We start from the raw sequence: 18,742 nt of genomic DNA on the forward strand, positions 1-18,742 counted from the left end.
AAAGTTAATTGCAATGCTTATTGAAAAAGTAAAACAACAAAAGTTTTATCATTTTTGTTTAATAATTGTTATAAAAAAATAATAATAAATAAATAAATAAATAAATTATTTGGAATATTGTTATTTCAAGTAATTTTTTTTTCTTACAAATTATAATGATAATTGATTAAATCATAATAAAATAACAAGATTTTATGTTTGTAATGTAAGCTGTTAGACAGCAGTGATTGAAGACGGTCAGAGTATAAAGAAGATAAAATGTAATTTTGTTGGTGTTCTTCCCAAACATATATATGTGATAATGTAGTTTAGTGTGTATTTTGAGTAAACAAAATTTTTTTTTTATATTTGTACTTTGTATTTTATAGTATGATATATGTTTATATAGAATATAAAAAAATTTAATTGTTGTGAAGTTGTTTGGTGCTATTTAAGTTTCCATAAAATATATGGACAATAATTTTCATCTCCATCTTTGTTTTCAAATAATTAAAAAGGAAGTAGCCTGATTAAATCAGGATATTTTTTGTGATATGAAAGAATAAACTAGAGAAATGGCTTTCTGAATTTATGTGTGTACCTTATCTTTCAGATTTAATTAACCATTTTACAGGGCAAATAAATTCATAATTTACATCAAAATAAATTTATATATCAGCATTAGTAAAAAGTTAATTGGCATGTAATGAAATTATTAATTTTTATACTAAAATCTAAATTTTACACATTCTAATTTTGATATTGCACATTATATTAATACAAATCCGACAATAAAAAAAATAAAAATATGTTTTCAAATAAATGAAATTTGCTAAAATGCCGGAAAATTTTTAATGTACTCAAATGGCTTGTTTTTTTGTTTATTTCGTTACATAATGGCATCAATTTTATTTAATTAATTTACAAAAAGTAAACCTTAATGCTATTAATTTTTAAATATAATATAAAATCCATTTAAATCCTGTAGAAAATGTGGATAACGTAATAAAATCATTCATCCAGAAGGTCCATTTTATAAATTTAGAAGCCATTCTCTAGTATTAATAATTTTTTTAATTTATATATTTTAGAAGCATGTGTAATACATTGATTGAAATCATTTACAATTGATTCTTTTATTTACATTTATGACAAGAATTACATTATAATTTTGTCTATAATCTTGTATGTATCATATCTAGTTTTTGAGTGTTTGTAACAATTGTATGAATACATTTATACATATACATACATACATATATATATATATATATTTTGTCGTGCATTTATATTTTTTCAATAAAATTGAAAATTTAAATGTTTATTGGGCTAACTGGATTTGCCAGAAACCCATGTGCCAGATTGTTAACATGGTAAAGTATATTGTGATGAAAGGCTACAAAAGTAAAATATATGGGAATTAAACTGCCCAAGATTATATTCACGGGTGCTCGAGGGTACATGGGCGATAAGACCGGTGCGGCTCCAATATTTTCTGTAACAAGCATATATGAATGTGTTCATAATTTTTCATGCCATATGTGTAATGTTGTAGAATTAAAATGTTCATTTTTTTTCTATGAGATCTTGTTCAATATTATCTTACTATTATAAAAATGACTTGCTAACATATAAAATTTTTTTTATACAAAACATTTATTTTCTCCATCAAAATCAATATAACATTATTTTAAAAATATTTACATGGTGTAAATTAGCAGAACAAATGGTACATCATTAAGAAATGAAGATATTTGGTCCACAAACATTTAGATAATTTTTTTTTTAATTTTTTGAGCATTTTACATTCACTCACAAATATATAACTAATTAATTATATCCAACCTTGTGCCAAATGGCTAATGCACATTAATTGAAGTAATTTTGATTTGTTTTCTTTGATAATTCATTAATTAATTTGAGAATTTTATTGGTCTGTAGGATAGAAAACCCATTTAACAAATGGATATTTTAGAAATTTTAATTGCCAGATGAAATCTCTGGCCAGGACAAAAAATGAAAGGTATAACCAGTATAAAATGGCTGCAAATAATAGATTTGTTTTCAATAAAAATGAAAAGAAAGGTACAGTGAATTTGTTACAAGTCATATTCAGTGACATATATAAAATATACATTATTAATAGGCACAAAAAATTTGTGTAGTTGAGTTTTGTAGTGGAAAAACATAGTGAAAGCTTTTAAAATTATTAAATACTACAAAATTAGTAGTAATAATGGAAAAAAAAGGAGTTGATGATTGAGAAAATTGAAGTCTGATCAGAGTAAAGTTTGTTTAATCGATTGAAGATGTTAATGAAGAACATAAATAGCATCATTGATTTGTTATTTTACGTAAAAGATGCCAATAAATCATGTTATTTGCCACAAAATCAATTGATGCTTCTTTTCTAATTTTGTCTTGCTAATTAGAATCAATGAAATTTCCTAAATTTTATTTTAATATTTTTTTAATAATAACAAAAATTTTTATTGCATTATTGTAGCTAACAATTTATATTATAATCCAAAAAAAATTTTTTTCAATTAAACATAAATTTTTTTATGAAAGTCGAGGGGAAAACCCTTCAATATTAGAGAAAAATCGTTAAATTAATAGCATAGGGAAATTTTTAATTTTTATTATCATTTATCTATCAGCTGACAAATTTATGATTAAGTATCCAATTTTTTTCCCATTGTTGAAGGTGTCAGATTATTAACTGTCTTTGACATTAGAACTTCTAAGAATTCGTAATTGTCGCTTAGGTCATTGTCCTTGAGACTATAATCTTGAGATCAATATAATTATCACAATTGTTACTCGAACCCGACTCTATAAATGGTATTTTTTCCCTATTTATACACATTTAATCACAAACTTCCAGTTTAGAAAAACATTAAGACACCAAATAAATGTCTTACAAATTTAATTTTTAAATTTTCCGATAATTTCCCTGAAAATTTTGAATGTCAGCTTTTTTATAAATTAAAGTATTTAAGTTTCTTTTTATTTTATGAATGTATTATTCGTAAGCTTCCTTATACCAGTTTTAAGCAACATAAAAATTGACAAAATTTGATAAATTAAAAAAAAAATCCCCAGCTTTTACGGGAAATTTCAGGAACGTGGAAAAGTTGAAATGAATTTTCCAGTAGATATCTAAATGCCATTTAGGATATTTGGATAGCACTAAAAATGCGTTTTAAAATGCGTAGAACTTTTTGTTTTTAATTCTAATAGCTAATCTTCTATATTAAAAATAAATTTCAGTTATTTTTAGATCAAAAACAATTTTATTCTTCAGCACAAACGAATGCAGTTCGATGCGAAATATCTTATGTATACGTCACGTTTAAAAGAAACCATGGTTCCTTTACACGCACATTCCAAAAAAAATAAAGAATTCGAACTTGAAAAATATCAATTTACAGACTAAAATCTCTCCCAAAAAGTAAATAAATATGTTCTATTTTAACAATTATATACAGGGTGGTCCAAAGTCGTTAACCATGTGCGAATCGCTCGAATACATATTTTGAATGTATATTGAATAAGAAAGATTTGGTATAATAATAGTTGTCTAGATATTTAAGACAAGGAGCGTTCATTAATTAGATAATGCTATCGCCTTATTCAGCCCCAAAATTAAGTAACCCATGAACGATCAAATCCTTATTTGTAATAAAGAATAATACACAGTTCGAGGTACCGAACGTAACATATTCTTTTATTAATTACACGTGTAATCGTACTACAAAGCAGTAACATAAACAGTACGGGTCAAAAACACCACGTCACGGTTAATTGACTTTGGACCACTCAGACTCGGTACCGCACGAATCGAAAACAATGGTTTTAATAATTAAAGTCCGAAATAATCTGGTCCCGTAAAGGAAAAAAGAAAGGGATAAAGGAGATGCGATTGTGTTTTTTTTCCGTTTTACATCAACAGGCAACCTTTAAGTATTTTTTCTTTTCTATCACGCGACTTATTTTTCATGTTGTCTCTGTAACCCATTTTTCTTCTCCTTTCCATGTTTAACAGTTCCTGAAATAACTCTTTGACGTGATAATTTGTTTTAGCTGAAGTTTCCATAAAACCACACCCCCATCTCATCGCCTGATCTAAACCTAATTGAAAATCGATCTCCCTACAATCGGTTTCGTCGCATTTGTTACCGACCAACATAATGGGAATTCCTTCGATGTTACCTTTTATTTCTTTAATGATGTTGAATATCGACGACAATTCCTCTAAGCTTTGATTTGTTGTAACGGAGTAGACCAATATGAAAGCGTGGGCTTTCGATATGTTAAGGCGTTGCATGGCTGGAAATTGGTGACTTCCAGTCGTATCCGTGATCTGTAGAGTGCAGATGTTTTTGTTGCAGTTGATCACCTGTAAATACACTTCATTAAAGTTAATTGTGTCGAACACTTAATCCAGGACAAAGAAAATATCTCGTCTTCACGGATTTTAAACGCTTTCATTTTAATTAATCGAAGATCCCATGAAGAATAATGAAGGAGAATGACCATTTTATTAAATAAAATTCGATATTTGCAATATATCTTAATTGATTTTTAATAATAAAAAAAATTATTTTAATTATTTTTCTTTACATTATTATTTTTTTAAATTTTGAAATTGTAAAAAAAAGGAATTTTTCTGTTTCATTAAAAAATTTTAATGACTAGTCGCTAAGTTTTAATTCGTTTATTATGAAACTCCGTACAATTTTAATCGTGATAAAATTTCGCTTTAGTTTTTACTCTAAAGTTTCCCTATTAGCTGATAAAATTCCCTAATTTAGTTTCTTCTTCCCCAACTCCCAATTTTTTCAGCATTTATCTCTATTATCTGATTTAAACTACTGACTAAAAATTTCCCTATTACCTGATAAATTTAGTTTTTATAGTTTTTAAGTTTTAGTTTTACATTCTAATTAACTATTTTAGTTTTTAGTGAGAATTTACCTTCATTCACTGATAAAAATCCTTATCAAATTTATTGTCAAAATTTTCTCTATGAATAGAAAAAAATTCTTACTTTTTGTCAGAATTTTCTCAATTACATGTATTTATTCCCTATTATTTTCTATTTCCCTAATTTTGTCAGAATTTTCCCCCTAGATAAACAGGAAATCATAAAAATATTCTGTTAGTTTTTGATCAAAATTTATCCCTATTATCTGCTGAAAATCCCTATGTAGTTTATTAAATTAGAATTCTCCCTGTTAGTTGATAAAAATTTCGTTTTTAATTATTTAAATAAATAAATAATAATAAAAATCCTTAAAAATTTTCGTTAATTTTTTCCCTAAATTTTTATTTAGGAAGTTAGCATTATTTAATATGTATATACAGTGATAAACTTCTAAACAACGGTCACTGACCAGAACGTTAAAAAAAATTGCCGTTGTTAGGAGGTTATTTTGTATGCAAAAGTGATACATTCCTGAAAAATGGTCGCTGTTAGCAGGTGGCTGTTATTGGAAGTTGGACAGAATATTTATTTAAAAATAAATTACTCATCAAAATTTTAAAATAATTAATAAATTCTAAAAATTATAATGTACAGTAAAATCTGTGTAAACCGGACTCGCACGGTGCAGAAAATTTATTCGGTTTTGACAGGTTTCATTTAATGTAGAAAATCGCTACGTTACGAATAATTTTTCCCGTTTAAGCAGGTTTCCGTTTTAAACAGGTTATACTGTATTTGTTTTATATATTATTAATATTTTAATATATTTAGATTTTTCTTATATAATTCAAAAAGAGAAGTAAATAAATAAATAATTTTAGCAAGATGAAGTAATTTTTAAAATATAAAAATCAAAAGAATTGTTTTCTTAAATTTTTAATTTTGATAAATTCTAACCTTTTTAAATAAATAAAAAAATAATAATAATAATCAATAAAACCTTTTCAAATTCAATTTAAAAATTTTATATTTCAAAAGTATATTACTGTACGAATAATAAATTATTGATCATTTTTCGAAAAATCTCTATAAACAGATTTCTTTAAATTCTTTAATCTAAGAATATTTTTAAAATTTTCAAACTTAAAAAAAACAATTTAATTTAAAAAGTTTCTTGAATACTTTTCCCTTTAAAAAATATTTTTAAAAAAATTATCCACTTCCAAAATAATTACAAATTAATAAACATCTGAAATTTCCCTATTATTTCCGGATTAGTCTAAAATTTCCCTGTGAATAATCTGTATGAATGTATTAAAATTCTGTAAGAAAATTAATAATAAAATAAAAATTTAAATTACAAGTGTCTTAATTTAATACATAAGCTAAGTATTAATAACTGTGATTTGAGATTTAATTTAAATTAAAATTTCCCTGATTTGGTATTTTTTCTTTGTCAATTTCCCTATTATTACCGAATTCTTCTTAAAATTCCCTCGTAATTTCGTGTAGAAAAACTGATAAAATTTAAAATAAAACTTTATTAATTTAAAATTTAAATTAAAGTTTGATGTGAGGAATTTTACGATTTAATTTAAAGTAAAACTTTCGTGATTTAATACTTTTCACTCAATTCATTTCCTTCGATCATTTCATCAGTTTTCTTCATACATTTCTCTTTAGGGAAACGTCCATTTCCCTAAAGGGAAATGTATGAAGAAAACAGTAAATTTGGGAAAGAAAATATTAATTTAATTTTGATTAAGTTTTAAACATTTTCAGTGTTCTTTAACGGAAATTCCCTGATATTTTCTTTTACAGGAATAAAATTCCCTGATTTATTTTCGTAAGTAAAATTTCCTGATCTAATATCTTTCTTTATGAAAATCCTTGTGGGGAAATTGACAAAGGGATATATTAAATTAAAGAAATTTTGGATATGAAAAAGTGAAGCATTATTTCATGAGAATATTAAATAATTTGACAGAATTACTTTTAGAAATTCATATTTTAAATTAAAGAACAAAAAATCGATTTCAAATTATCTGTCATTGAAAAGTATCTGATAAAATGCTTAATATTTAAGTATAAAGTAATTTAAATTAAAATTTTTATTTTACATTTATAAAAAGAAAGACCTATATACAGTCCAACCTGCAACAACGGACCATCTCCAAACAGCGGCCATTTTTCAGGAATTTTTTAAGAAAAATTGCATAGAAAACAAGTTTCAAACGTTGGCCAAATGTTTCCGTTGGTGTCCTTCTTCACAGGTTTGACTATATTTCTAATTTTTTACGGTATTTTACAATTATATTTAAGACTAGAACAGAACTTTTATTTGTGATACTAAATATATGAGAAATTGGGATTCGATTTACGACGACGGCTCGCTTAACGACCGTTATTCGAAAACAAATTGCGACGTTTAACGTGCTTTCAATTAATTTAAACATAGTTAAACACATTTAGCATAGTTTACAATGTGTTTAATTATGTTATAGGAAAATATAATTTAAAAATAACAAAGAGAAATATTTAAAAAATTAATTTAGAGTTGCGTTTAATTATAATAATATATAAGATTTTTTATTTTACTTCACTTTTTTTAATTTTTCTATTGATTATATATATATCTGCACATTAATTTTCGTAAATATTTAAATACGGTCAAACCTCTGAACAACGGCCACTGGCGAGGAAATAAAAAATGGCAGCAATCTAGAGGTGAGCGTTGTTTGGTTATTTTGTGAGCAATTCAAAAAGAAACGTGCCTGAAAAATGTTCGCCAAAACTGTGGGTCCGACTATATTTTAAAAATTTTTTGAAAATTCCCGTTCACTTTATATTATTCACCCCTAAATCTTAATATAGGGAAAAAAATCTGAGGTATTTCTCTACATTGAATGTAGGGAAAAATGTAGAATATTTTACAAAACTTTAAAAACTTTTATAAACTTTCCTCCTTAAAGAAATTTTTAACGCATTTTTACTATAAGAAAATAAATTTAAAGGGGAAAAAAGATATTTTACAGGAGAACATTTTTAAAAATTCCATGCAATTTCTTTTTTAATAAAATAAAATAAAATAAGCATAAAAATCGACTTTAAAGGCAAAAAGTTACAGAATTTCACCTTAACTTGGGATCTTTTTATCTATAGATTTATTGCAGCTGACTTAACAAAAGTCTGTGAATTATAAATAGCATCAAAAATTACCGATTCATTCCTCCTGCTCTGCAAAGTTATTAAATTAATCATTATTACGGCCATAATAGAGCCAACAAGGATTTCTTAAAAGGTGAAAGGAAGTAACAAAGACTTTCTTAGAAAATATTCCCCTTTTTCATTTTACGTTCGTTTCGATCAAGAATTTTTGCTATAAATAGAAAGAAATCATTCTAAATTTTTTATATAAAAAAACTTTTAGATAGTGTGGATCATCTGTCAAGTTTAAAATATTGTTATATACCTCTCCAGTGTATAGCTGTGTGTGTCTATATATAGAGGTATAAAAATGGATTTCCTTTTTTTAATATGCACGTAAGAGAGGAACCTTCGTATGTACATATAAATTGGTCCCCTGGTGTAGTAGGGTAGCTAAAATTAATGATAGGGGACCCGAATTAAAACACGCAAACTTACATTCACCCCTGTACCACTGTTGATTTGTGTTCATCTGTGCTCTGGTACTCTGTGTTTATCCACTGTGTACCCTGTATTCTATGTTCATCCACTCTGTACCCTGTATTACTCTACCCTGTGTTTATTCACTGTGTATCCTGTATTACTCTACCCTGTGTTTATCCACTGTGTATCCTGTATTACTCTACCCTGTGTTTATCCACTGTGTATCCTGTATTACTCTACCCTGTGTTCATCCACTGTGTACTCTATAGCACTGTGTTTATCCGCAACCACTGGTGATGTGGATAAACAGTAGTCACATAAAAATCTTTTTTCCTATACTGTACTTATTTAATTTTTTTCTTTATTTATTTACAAACGTAAGGCCTTCCCGGGTACGCTACTGCTGTGTTGTCCGTATTAACTTGAATATTTTATCCATACTGTATACAGTGTTTATCTATTATAACAATTTAGGAAGAAATTATTAGAATTATGTAAATATAAATTATATCGATTTGTTGTTATAGTGTGCATTTTTACGTCAATTTTACGTCATGACTTCGATTTTACAATGAGAAATTGTAAAGAATGACGACAGATTTACGTAAAAATGTGCGCCATCCCAATCAATCGAATTGAATCAACTACACATAATCTTAAAATACATATTTCTGTGATATAAGAAGAAAATCAATATAATTATGAAAATTAAAGGATGCACGGGCCAAATAGGGTCTTTAAAGAGACTTCCACAATAATTTGAATATTGTAAATTATATTGTGAAGTATAGGATGTAGGATTTTCGTACTATAAACGCAGGAAAATCCTACATTTTCATTAGAATTACGAATTCGTAGATAGTTCCAGTAGCGTAACCAGGAAAGGGCCCAGAGGTCCCGTGTAAATAAAAGAAAAAATTAACAAAATTGAAGACAAGAAAAATACAGAAAAGAAAAAATATCAAATAAGTACAGAGAAAACAAACTTATACACGTATATATATACGAGTACTATATCTAATGGGTTTACTCTTTATTCACAACGCTAATGGCTGCATTCACAGTGGTACCGGGGTAAATGTAGTTTTCACGTTCCAATTCGGGCTTCCTAATCTCAGTTCTGGTTAGGCTACGGGACGGTTCTGAGGCCTTCTTTCAATGAGATTTATAGAATTAACTGTAATAATTTTAATACTTTATATTGTTTCATAGTAAACAGAATATACCACGTATAATTTCTCATTAAGTATACATATATGAGATTAAAATTATTATAGTTATGCAAATTAAAATGATTCTAAATATACACAAGTACATTCTACAGTGTGACATATACACGTAATTTAAATATAGCGCGTTGTATTGTGATGTAGATTATTTGCCATTTCTACTTTGGGGCCATTCGTTAATTACGTATACAGTTTAAGGATGAGGGAGGCCAGGAAAATGGGGGAGAAGGGGTCAGGGCATTGTGTAATCACGTGGTAAGTTATAAACGGGACAACGTCAGGTGGGCCATTCTGTACGTTAACCACAAGTACACCAAAGAAAAAAGGCTCAGAAACTGTACAGATGACCCCTTTTATATCCATAAAATGAAATCTAAACATGATTTACCTTCCAGAATTAATTAAATATATAATTTACATACCTGTCTATATGTGTCTTCAATGGTTGGTATATAATTTTCACGAAAAGTACCCTTTATAAAACGTAAGACTAGAGAACTCTTTCCTACACCACCGGCACCAAAAACTACAACCCGGTAGTCGTTACTAGGTTCAGGCATATTTACTATAAGCAGAAATTAATAAAAAGTACATTAAGTTTTACGTTATATCACGAGCTTATATTATATTTATAAGTTGAGTGCTTTCATTTTAAGGTAATGCGATTAAAACTGTTACGTAATCATTTATTTAAGTGACTTTAATATATTATTACAGTTTAATGCATTTATAAATTTTTAATAAATTTACTTAAGTATATTTTTATCTCCTGTGATTATAATTTAAATAATTTACATTTAAATAAAATAATATTATTATTGTGCATTAATGCAGTTATTTACTGTATATAAATTTGTTTGCCAAAAATACTATTAACACTAGAGTTGTGGCAAATGTCAACAGATGAATTATTCATGATTTGTTTGTAATCTTTGAATTTTTGTATTATTTAACTGAAAATATAAGCGATAATTCTATATTTTGTGCTGCATAATTGACATTATCGCTTTCTTTGGAAGTTGATATGTAAGATAGTCCTTTGTGTTCGCGTATAGAAGAGTAAATTCGATTTTTCTCGCGTTAAAAGTAACTTTTCTGGATTTATTCATGTATCTTAACTCCATGTAGTGATTTTAAATGTATAATTTAATATGAATACGTTAACTGCTAATTCTCAATCAGTCGTTCTTCATTTTAATGACGAATGGGGATGAGGAACTAACAAAATATTCACTAATGAGGATGGGGAGCTAACAGGACATTCTAAGAATGGAGATGAGGAACTAACAAGACATTGTACGAATGGGAATGGGAAACTAACAGAACAATCACTCAATTTACAAGTTAGAAAAGAGAAACTTCATTCACTCTATAAGATTTTTCGCTTTAACGTGCCTGAAGGGTATAAAGTCGTAAGGTTATAAAGTCTTCGCTTCCTCATGTGAGAATAATGAAAATAATGTGTTTCGTGAATAGTGTTACTTATTCATTTTTGTTTAATGGAAAAATAATCTTTTCATCATTTCTTATATAAAGAGTTTTTTATTTTTTATTATTTAACAATACAAAGAGAGAATATCGCTCGCTCCTCATGTTTCAAAGTTTCGTTGGTTCCTCATTCTCGTATGTAATGAGAAAATTGTGTTTTTCAATCTTTATTTATAAAGACTCGTCACTCTGCGTTAGTAATAAAATCATTTTCATCATTCCATATTTGTAAATAGATTGCTTTCTGCTCCTCATTCTTTAGTCATAGAGAGAAGATATTGTTTATTCTTTATTCTTTACTCACACACGAAGCAAACAGAGATCGTATATATTCATATATAAGGATAAACAATCTCTCTTCTCTCTACATTATCCGATAATTGTAGTTGTATCATTGCAGGTTTATCTTTGGATGAGTTTAATATAGAGAAGTTTATAATTTATAATGTTTTTTCTTTTTACTTGAGGTTTGTTAAGAGGTGGTTCCTTCTAGTCAACTGAATATTACTTGTAGCAATTATTAAATAAATAAACTATGCATTCTATAAATAATTTTTAAATATAAATTTACACATTAAATGAATAAGTGTAATACGAACAGGTTCAAACAATTGACATTGCAACAGCAATTACAACTAACACAATTAATGCAGCAGAAATGATCAAAACTTACACAATTAACACAGCAGCAGTGATTACAACTAACACAATTGGCACAGCATCAGTGACCAGAACTTAACAATTAACAGAGCAACAGTGACCAGAACCTACACAATTCACAGAACAACAGTGACCAGAACTTACACAATTAATATAGCGGTAGTGAACACAGAAAATAATTAACACAGCGGCAGTGATCAGAACTTGCACAAATAACACAGCAACACTTACACAACTGCACCGACACTTTACGTTCTCTTCACTCAGTTCCCACTCCACGTTTATATTTATTTATTTATTTATTTATTGAAATACGCTACTCTTTCCGAATTTACTTCCCACATATGTAAATAAAATGTAAACGATTTATTTTTTACAGTTCATAGAAAAACAAGGCTAAATATACAGAATAGTTCAGAGAAAGTACATTGATTAAAGTGTTAAGAGTAGGTTTTAATTGTTTCAAAAGTAATAAAAATAAAATATTTGTGAAATTTTAACAAATTTTTCGCCCTGAAGAAATTATCATAAATCAAAGAATAATTTTAGAAAAGAAAAATAAAATAATTCAGATAAGAAAGTAAGAAAGAAATGAAAACTTAACGTGAATTTTAATCAGAAAATAATAATTAAAATTTTTAGATCATTAAATGTAATTAGATTCCGAATAAATTTTAGTTTAATGCCACTAATAAAAACGTTTGTTACAACATAAAATTCCTTTTTCTCTTCGTCTGAGAATGATTTTTATTAAGGCATAATTCGAAGAGTATATTAAAAAACGAAGTTTATGCTCAGTAATAATTAACGTATTATTAGAAAAGAGGGCTTTGCTCTCTGATAAACAAAGAAAACATAAAAAATTAGTAGTTAGTTAGCTGAATATTAAAAAGAAAAATAATGCTAGTTAGTTACGTATTGATAAAGCGACTTCTTTCATAAGTTCTAGATTAAATTGTGAAATCTTCTTTTAAGTTCTGATGCTATTTTCTTTTGTAAACATAAGAGAAAAATATATTTTTCTAAGTTCTCTAGTTTATTTTGTTATATATAAATCTATAAATCTAGAAAAAGGTATCTAAAGTTTAGATAAGCACACTGTAAACATGTTCTCTCTCTTTCTCTCTGTATGATATATCTAAGCTCTGTTTAACGAATTTTTGCAAGATTTAAGGAAATATTTTAACTGATTTATATCTCCTATAATATATGGAGAATATTCATTCATTTTTCTCTTTCACTAGTAAATATAGAATGATTCATTTCAGATTCCAAAGTCGCTTGATGGATGTAGCTAGTTCCATAAGTAACATAAGATTAGCATTCCTCTACCAAGGACCGTATCATTGCCACCGCATGAAAGAAGGGAAAAGCCGATGAAAAATGCAAAATATGCACATAAATTCAAATGCAATTGCCATATATATTTTTTTGTTTTATGCATTAAATCTGGCCGAAAAAGAAGGGTTATTCACAGGGCATTCTCTAGATAATATGAAGTAGAATCATTAGATAAACAAACATCTTTATGCCGCAGATATTTTAAATCATTTTATATTGAAAAATCTACCTATTGTAATAGGATATATACATAAATATACTAATATATCTCCGTCGGGAACTTTCAAAATAAATAGAATAGATAGAAAAGGTCAGCGACCTGAAATTCTCTCTTAAGAGATGCGAGATTTCTTCCTTCCCCTTAATAAAAATATATATAAAAATAAAATAACAGAAATTTAATTAAATATTTATTACATTGTTTAATCGTTGTAAACTATGCATTTAATTTATGCACGGATAAAAGACGAGAAAATCCCACATCCGAATTTAATTAAACTTAACTAAATTACGTATCATTTGCCTCTTAAAAAACGTTTGTTTACGCGTTTAAATAGCAAATAAATAAATATGTATTATATATATTCATCAAATGATAGACATAATGAAGCGATGTAAATTACAAATTACATGTAATTTATTTTATTTTTAACTAAAAGAAATTTAATTCAGCGCCTCTCAAATTAAAAGTACAATTATAGCTGCATCTGGATAACGTCTGACATCATCTAGAGATAAATAAAATTAAAGATTCGAGTCTGTAAAAGTAAAATATTTTAAACTAATGCTAATCACTTACCTACATACGGCGGGAGAATGAGAAATTGGAAGATGATTTTTCACTTAAAAACATTCCCTGATAAACGTGGGTGTCTGTGAATGTCAAGGCAGTAAACACTACAGTGATTCCATATACATCGCGTACTTGTACTATTTTGTAAATATTTGCTTATAAACTCCCTTTTCACTAATTTCAATAACAAATTTTATATAATGTGCAAGTTACATATTTGATGATGGGTTTATATTCGTCGTCTGTGCATCATTAATCTATTCAATGTATAGAAACTATTGAAAATTACATTTGTACGAGTGTTTTTAGCAAATTTCAAACGTCAAAATATATATATAGATATAGATAGATAAAATATATACGAAAGAAAACGCACAAATCATAGAAAAACACTTTGTCCCCTGTAAATGACACTTCTCCTCGCGACTCGAATTTTAAAATATTTCCTATTTTACGAAAAAAATAAAATATTTTATATAAAAACTTTAAAATATATTTTATAAAATATAATTATTTACTTATAAATAAATAAATATATAAAAAAATTTTAAAATATTATAATTTATAACGATTTTCTTGCTTTTTTTTGGACTCAAAAACGACGTGTTGTTTATAATATATATAATATTTAAATTTTTTGCGTTTTATATATTAAAATTTTTAAAAAATTATAAATTAAATTTATTTATCTATCAATAACGATGTAAAAGAGAAGGCATATTTGTGTAATAAGATCACATTTTCAAGAGAAATAATTAAAAAATAGCGTGTATGTGTATAAGAATATGGAGCAGTGATGAGGAGAGCAATGATAATATGTAATAAGAAACCATTTTATAAATATATATATTTTAATATTAATTTTGATATTAACTAATGCAGGTAGCGTTTAATAACACGATAAAAACTCTACACTCAATTATAAAGTAGAAATTTTTAAAGAAAAAACACAAAAAGAAAGGCTTAAAATAATCCTGTTTACATCTACGTATTAATAGATATTTTGAATTAAATTAAATAGATAAATATATAAATTATAAAAATTTATATATTTAAAACAAGTTTAAAGCGCTGGTAGAACGTTTCACAAGTCATAAAAATAAACTGAAAATATTTACTTCCATATTCAAATAAATTGGACGATTCTTCAATTTATATACTTATATCTGATTTATTTATCATTTAAATTTATGAATTAATTATTTTTTAAAATAAAATAAAGTATATTAATCGAATAAATTCTAAAAACAAAAAATTAAAGTTGCTTTTATTTATATTTTTATTTTTAAAGTTTGATAAAGGTTAACTTACCATTAAGTTGGAATTGTTCATTTGGGGTCTGTTGCAAAGAATTCGACTCTTTAACGATAAAAGCTCTGATGGTCCCGACGACAGTTTTTACTGTCCTCGTGGACAGGTGACGTGACTGTTACTATGGTAACCTTATATTGATTGTCTTAACGTGTAACCAATAGAAAACGTATAAAGATGGAAGAATTTTTGTTACTTTTCCAAATGGAAATTGTTATTGATAGCTTTGTAAAACATTATTTTTTTTGGTTTTTAATCCCGCAAAAAATTATTTTTAATTTAATTTAATTCATAAATAACATTTATTCTCTTAACATAAAGACTTACATTTTTTGTGTTTTATGGCATTTCTGAGCGTTTAAACAATAATAAAGTTGCGAATAAATGAGAAATAACTAATAAGAGTGACCATAAGTTGTTTTTAAAGTGGAAGGGATTTCCTGGAAGGGGTTTCGAATAATACCAAAACTCCAAAATGAAATTATTTTACAAAATACAATTTAATAAGGGAGGAATCTTCATCCTCATTGTGCTATTTTATCATTAAATAGTTAATTTTTGTGTTTATTTAACATATTTAACATCGTGTTTTCTTAATTTTTAATAATAAAATTTTTTCCTATTCTCCTCCTTCTCTTCTTCTTCTGCTGCTCTTCCTCGACTTTGTCTTTTTATCTAAACAATTTTCTTGTTTTTATTTATTTAATTAATGTAATTTTTGAATTCACGAATTAAAACTAAACGTAAAAAGTATTTTCTAATGTTGTTTTTTTAACTTTAAAAAAAATATTTCTCAAGCAATTGTTCCTGCATCTTCATCAATCTTTCCTTTTCTACAGTTTACTCCTCGATATATTTTCATTAATTTAGAAACTTTATACTTTAAAACTCTTTCAATAAGCTATTTTATTCTTATCATTATATAACTTTATCGTTTATAATGCATATTAACTAGAAGTTTGTTAAAGAATTTTGTAAATCAATCCATCCATATTACCTTAATACTTATAATGATTTTTCTTATATTGAATTACATAAAATATAATTAAATGTTTTAAAAAATTCATGAAACAATAAAAGATATATATATATATATAAATTGATTTTACTTATATATAAATAATTTATAAAGACGAGGATTCTGCATAAAAATATGGATTTTGTGCATACAAAAATGATTTTAATAATTAAAAAGTTGAAAGAAATATTAAATTAATGTACATTTTAAAAATTTTAATTCATTATTTATGATTAAAATACATTTTGCTGCTTAGATGTTATAAAATTTTAAAATCTTCCATACCATTCTCTATATAAAATATGCTTCTATATGATCTTATCTGATATATTATACATTAAATCGTGATATTATTTTTAATACATTTATATATATTATAATTAAAGCTTGGAATGTAAAAACTTTTAAAAATTTATTTTAAAAGTTAAAAAAAATTAAAATTTTTTATTTATGTTATGCAGTGAAGTATGATTTACAGGCGTCGATTTAGTCTATTTTAATGAAATTTTTAAAGTTTAATTATGTAAATTGCAGAAATTTTAATGGTAATTTTTACATTTTATACATATTTATTTATCCATAATATTTTATTGTTTATTTATATGTAAAAGAAAATTTTCACATAATTTTTCTACTTCTAAACGTAAAGTAATTATTATCGTTCGATAAGATATTGATAAAGAGAATCTTTAACTGAATTTCTTTATTAAATTTTTATATAAAAACAGTTAAAAATTTTCTATTTACCAATAACATTTACAAAACTCAAGAGGGTATATCGGTACATTGATAAGTTGTAGGATTACTTCTAAGTAATCCGTTACAGGAGCCGCCAACAAGCAACACATTAAACTTACAGTTAAAAATATGTTTTCTATGTAAGAAAAAACTTTTAAAATATAAAAATAATAAGGTTAAATACTTACAAATGCTAAAAAATTAATTAAAATGATATAAAAAAAACATGAAAATTTTAATATCTGCATGAAAAGGATGCTCGAGAGAACCTTTAGATAATATGATCTTTTGCTTTTTTTCATTTAAAACATTTATTTTTTTAAAAAATATTTATAAAAGTCTTATCTAAAGAATATGGAATTAAAATAAAATAAAATAAATTTTATTTTTCTTAAATTTATATATTAAAAAATTAAATTTGTGTTTTTAATTTTACGTTATAAAATTGATAGAAATGTATTTTAATTTCTATAAAATATTAAAAAATAATTACAAAATATAAAAAATATTAAGAATAATTTTACAAAATGTCAATTTTAAAAATATTAAATTTATAGGAAGAATAAATTTTAATTATTTATTAATAAAATTTCAGTTTCTTTTTAAATTTACTTTAGAAATTAATTATATACAAAAATAACTTGAATTGTTATTAATTTAATTATTAAATATATAGAATATTTTTTTTCAATTTTGTGTGAAAATAAATGTAAAATTAAGATACGACCTTCAGGAATTTCTAAACAAAAATGGTTTATTTTTAAAAATTTAATCTTACAACAAAATTAATAATTGAGTTAACTTAAGAAGAAGGAATTTATTTTTAAAAAACATAATATATACTAAATTATTTAGAGAAGTTATTTTGAAAATTCTGTATTCTATACAGCTTCAACTTCTCTTTGTTTATCACTTATTAAAGGAGGATGATTTATTGAATTCTAATCTCTATCCTCAATTATTCAGAAAATATATAAATAATATATAATTATTTATTTTTTATTTACTTAAATATAGTTTTAAATATTTAAAATTTTTAATAAAACTGAAAATTTTATTAATTTAGTAAAAAAAAAAAAAGCTTGCATATTAAATAGCCTCAAAACACTTTTTCAATTGAATAAATAAATAAATATTTACATGAAATTATTAATTTTTACTAAGTTAACTTATAATTAAAGCTTATAATTTAAAAATTTTAAAACATTTTTAAAAAAATTAAATTATTTTTATATTTGTTGTACAGTGAAGTATCAGGCGTCGATTTCGATTTTAATCCTTATTCTATTTTAATGAGTTTTTAAAAATTTTAATTATATAAATTGAGGAAATTTAAATTGTAATTTCTATATTTTCTAAAAATCTCTTAATTTAAATCATTTTCCTGACTTTGGGGTGTGTCCACGACCTCTAAACAAGGACATGAATGACGTTAAATATTACGTTCTTCACATATTAGACAGAGAATCTGTAACATTATTAATAAAATAATCAATTTTTAATTAATATATATGATACTTACCACTTAATTTTAGATTATTGTTGTATAAGTAACCGAGTAATTTAATATATATAATGAATAAATAATTATTTAATTTTAAATATCCAATTAATTACTTTTATTC

At 25.3% G+C, this 18,742-nt stretch overlaps 1 protein-coding gene across 2 annotated transcripts; it reads right to left on the bottom strand.

The window, feature by feature from the left end:
* Nucleotides 1-3,811: 3,811 nt before the first annotated feature.
* Nucleotides 3,812-15,444, bottom strand: LOC136969915 (GTP-binding protein Di-Ras2-like). Of its 2 annotated transcripts, none has more exons than XM_067264224.1 (3): nucleotides 15,362-15,444; nucleotides 10,191-10,333; nucleotides 3,812-4,381 (listed from the first exon to the last, which is right to left on the bottom strand). In XM_067264224.1, exons 2-3 carry the CDS (start codon nucleotides 10,326-10,328, stop codon nucleotides 3,923-3,925), a joined length of 597 nt encoding a protein of 198 aa, XP_067120325.1. In that variant the 5' UTR covers nucleotides 10,329-10,333; nucleotides 15,362-15,444; the 3' UTR covers nucleotides 3,812-3,922. The 2 variants fall into 2 exon arrangements, with proteins under 2 accessions (XP_067120325.1, XP_067120326.1); XM_067264225.1 differs by lacking the exon at nucleotides 15,362-15,444 and adding an exon at nucleotides 14,057-14,104.
* Nucleotides 15,445-18,742: the final 3,298 nt, after the last annotated feature.

This window comes from Centruroides vittatus, unplaced genomic scaffold (assembly GCF_030686945.1).
Source record: "Centruroides vittatus isolate TY-2023 unplaced genomic scaffold, ASM3068694v2 contig_1824, whole genome shotgun sequence".
Classification (NCBI taxonomy): domain Eukaryota; kingdom Metazoa; phylum Arthropoda; class Arachnida; order Scorpiones; family Buthidae; genus Centruroides; species Centruroides vittatus.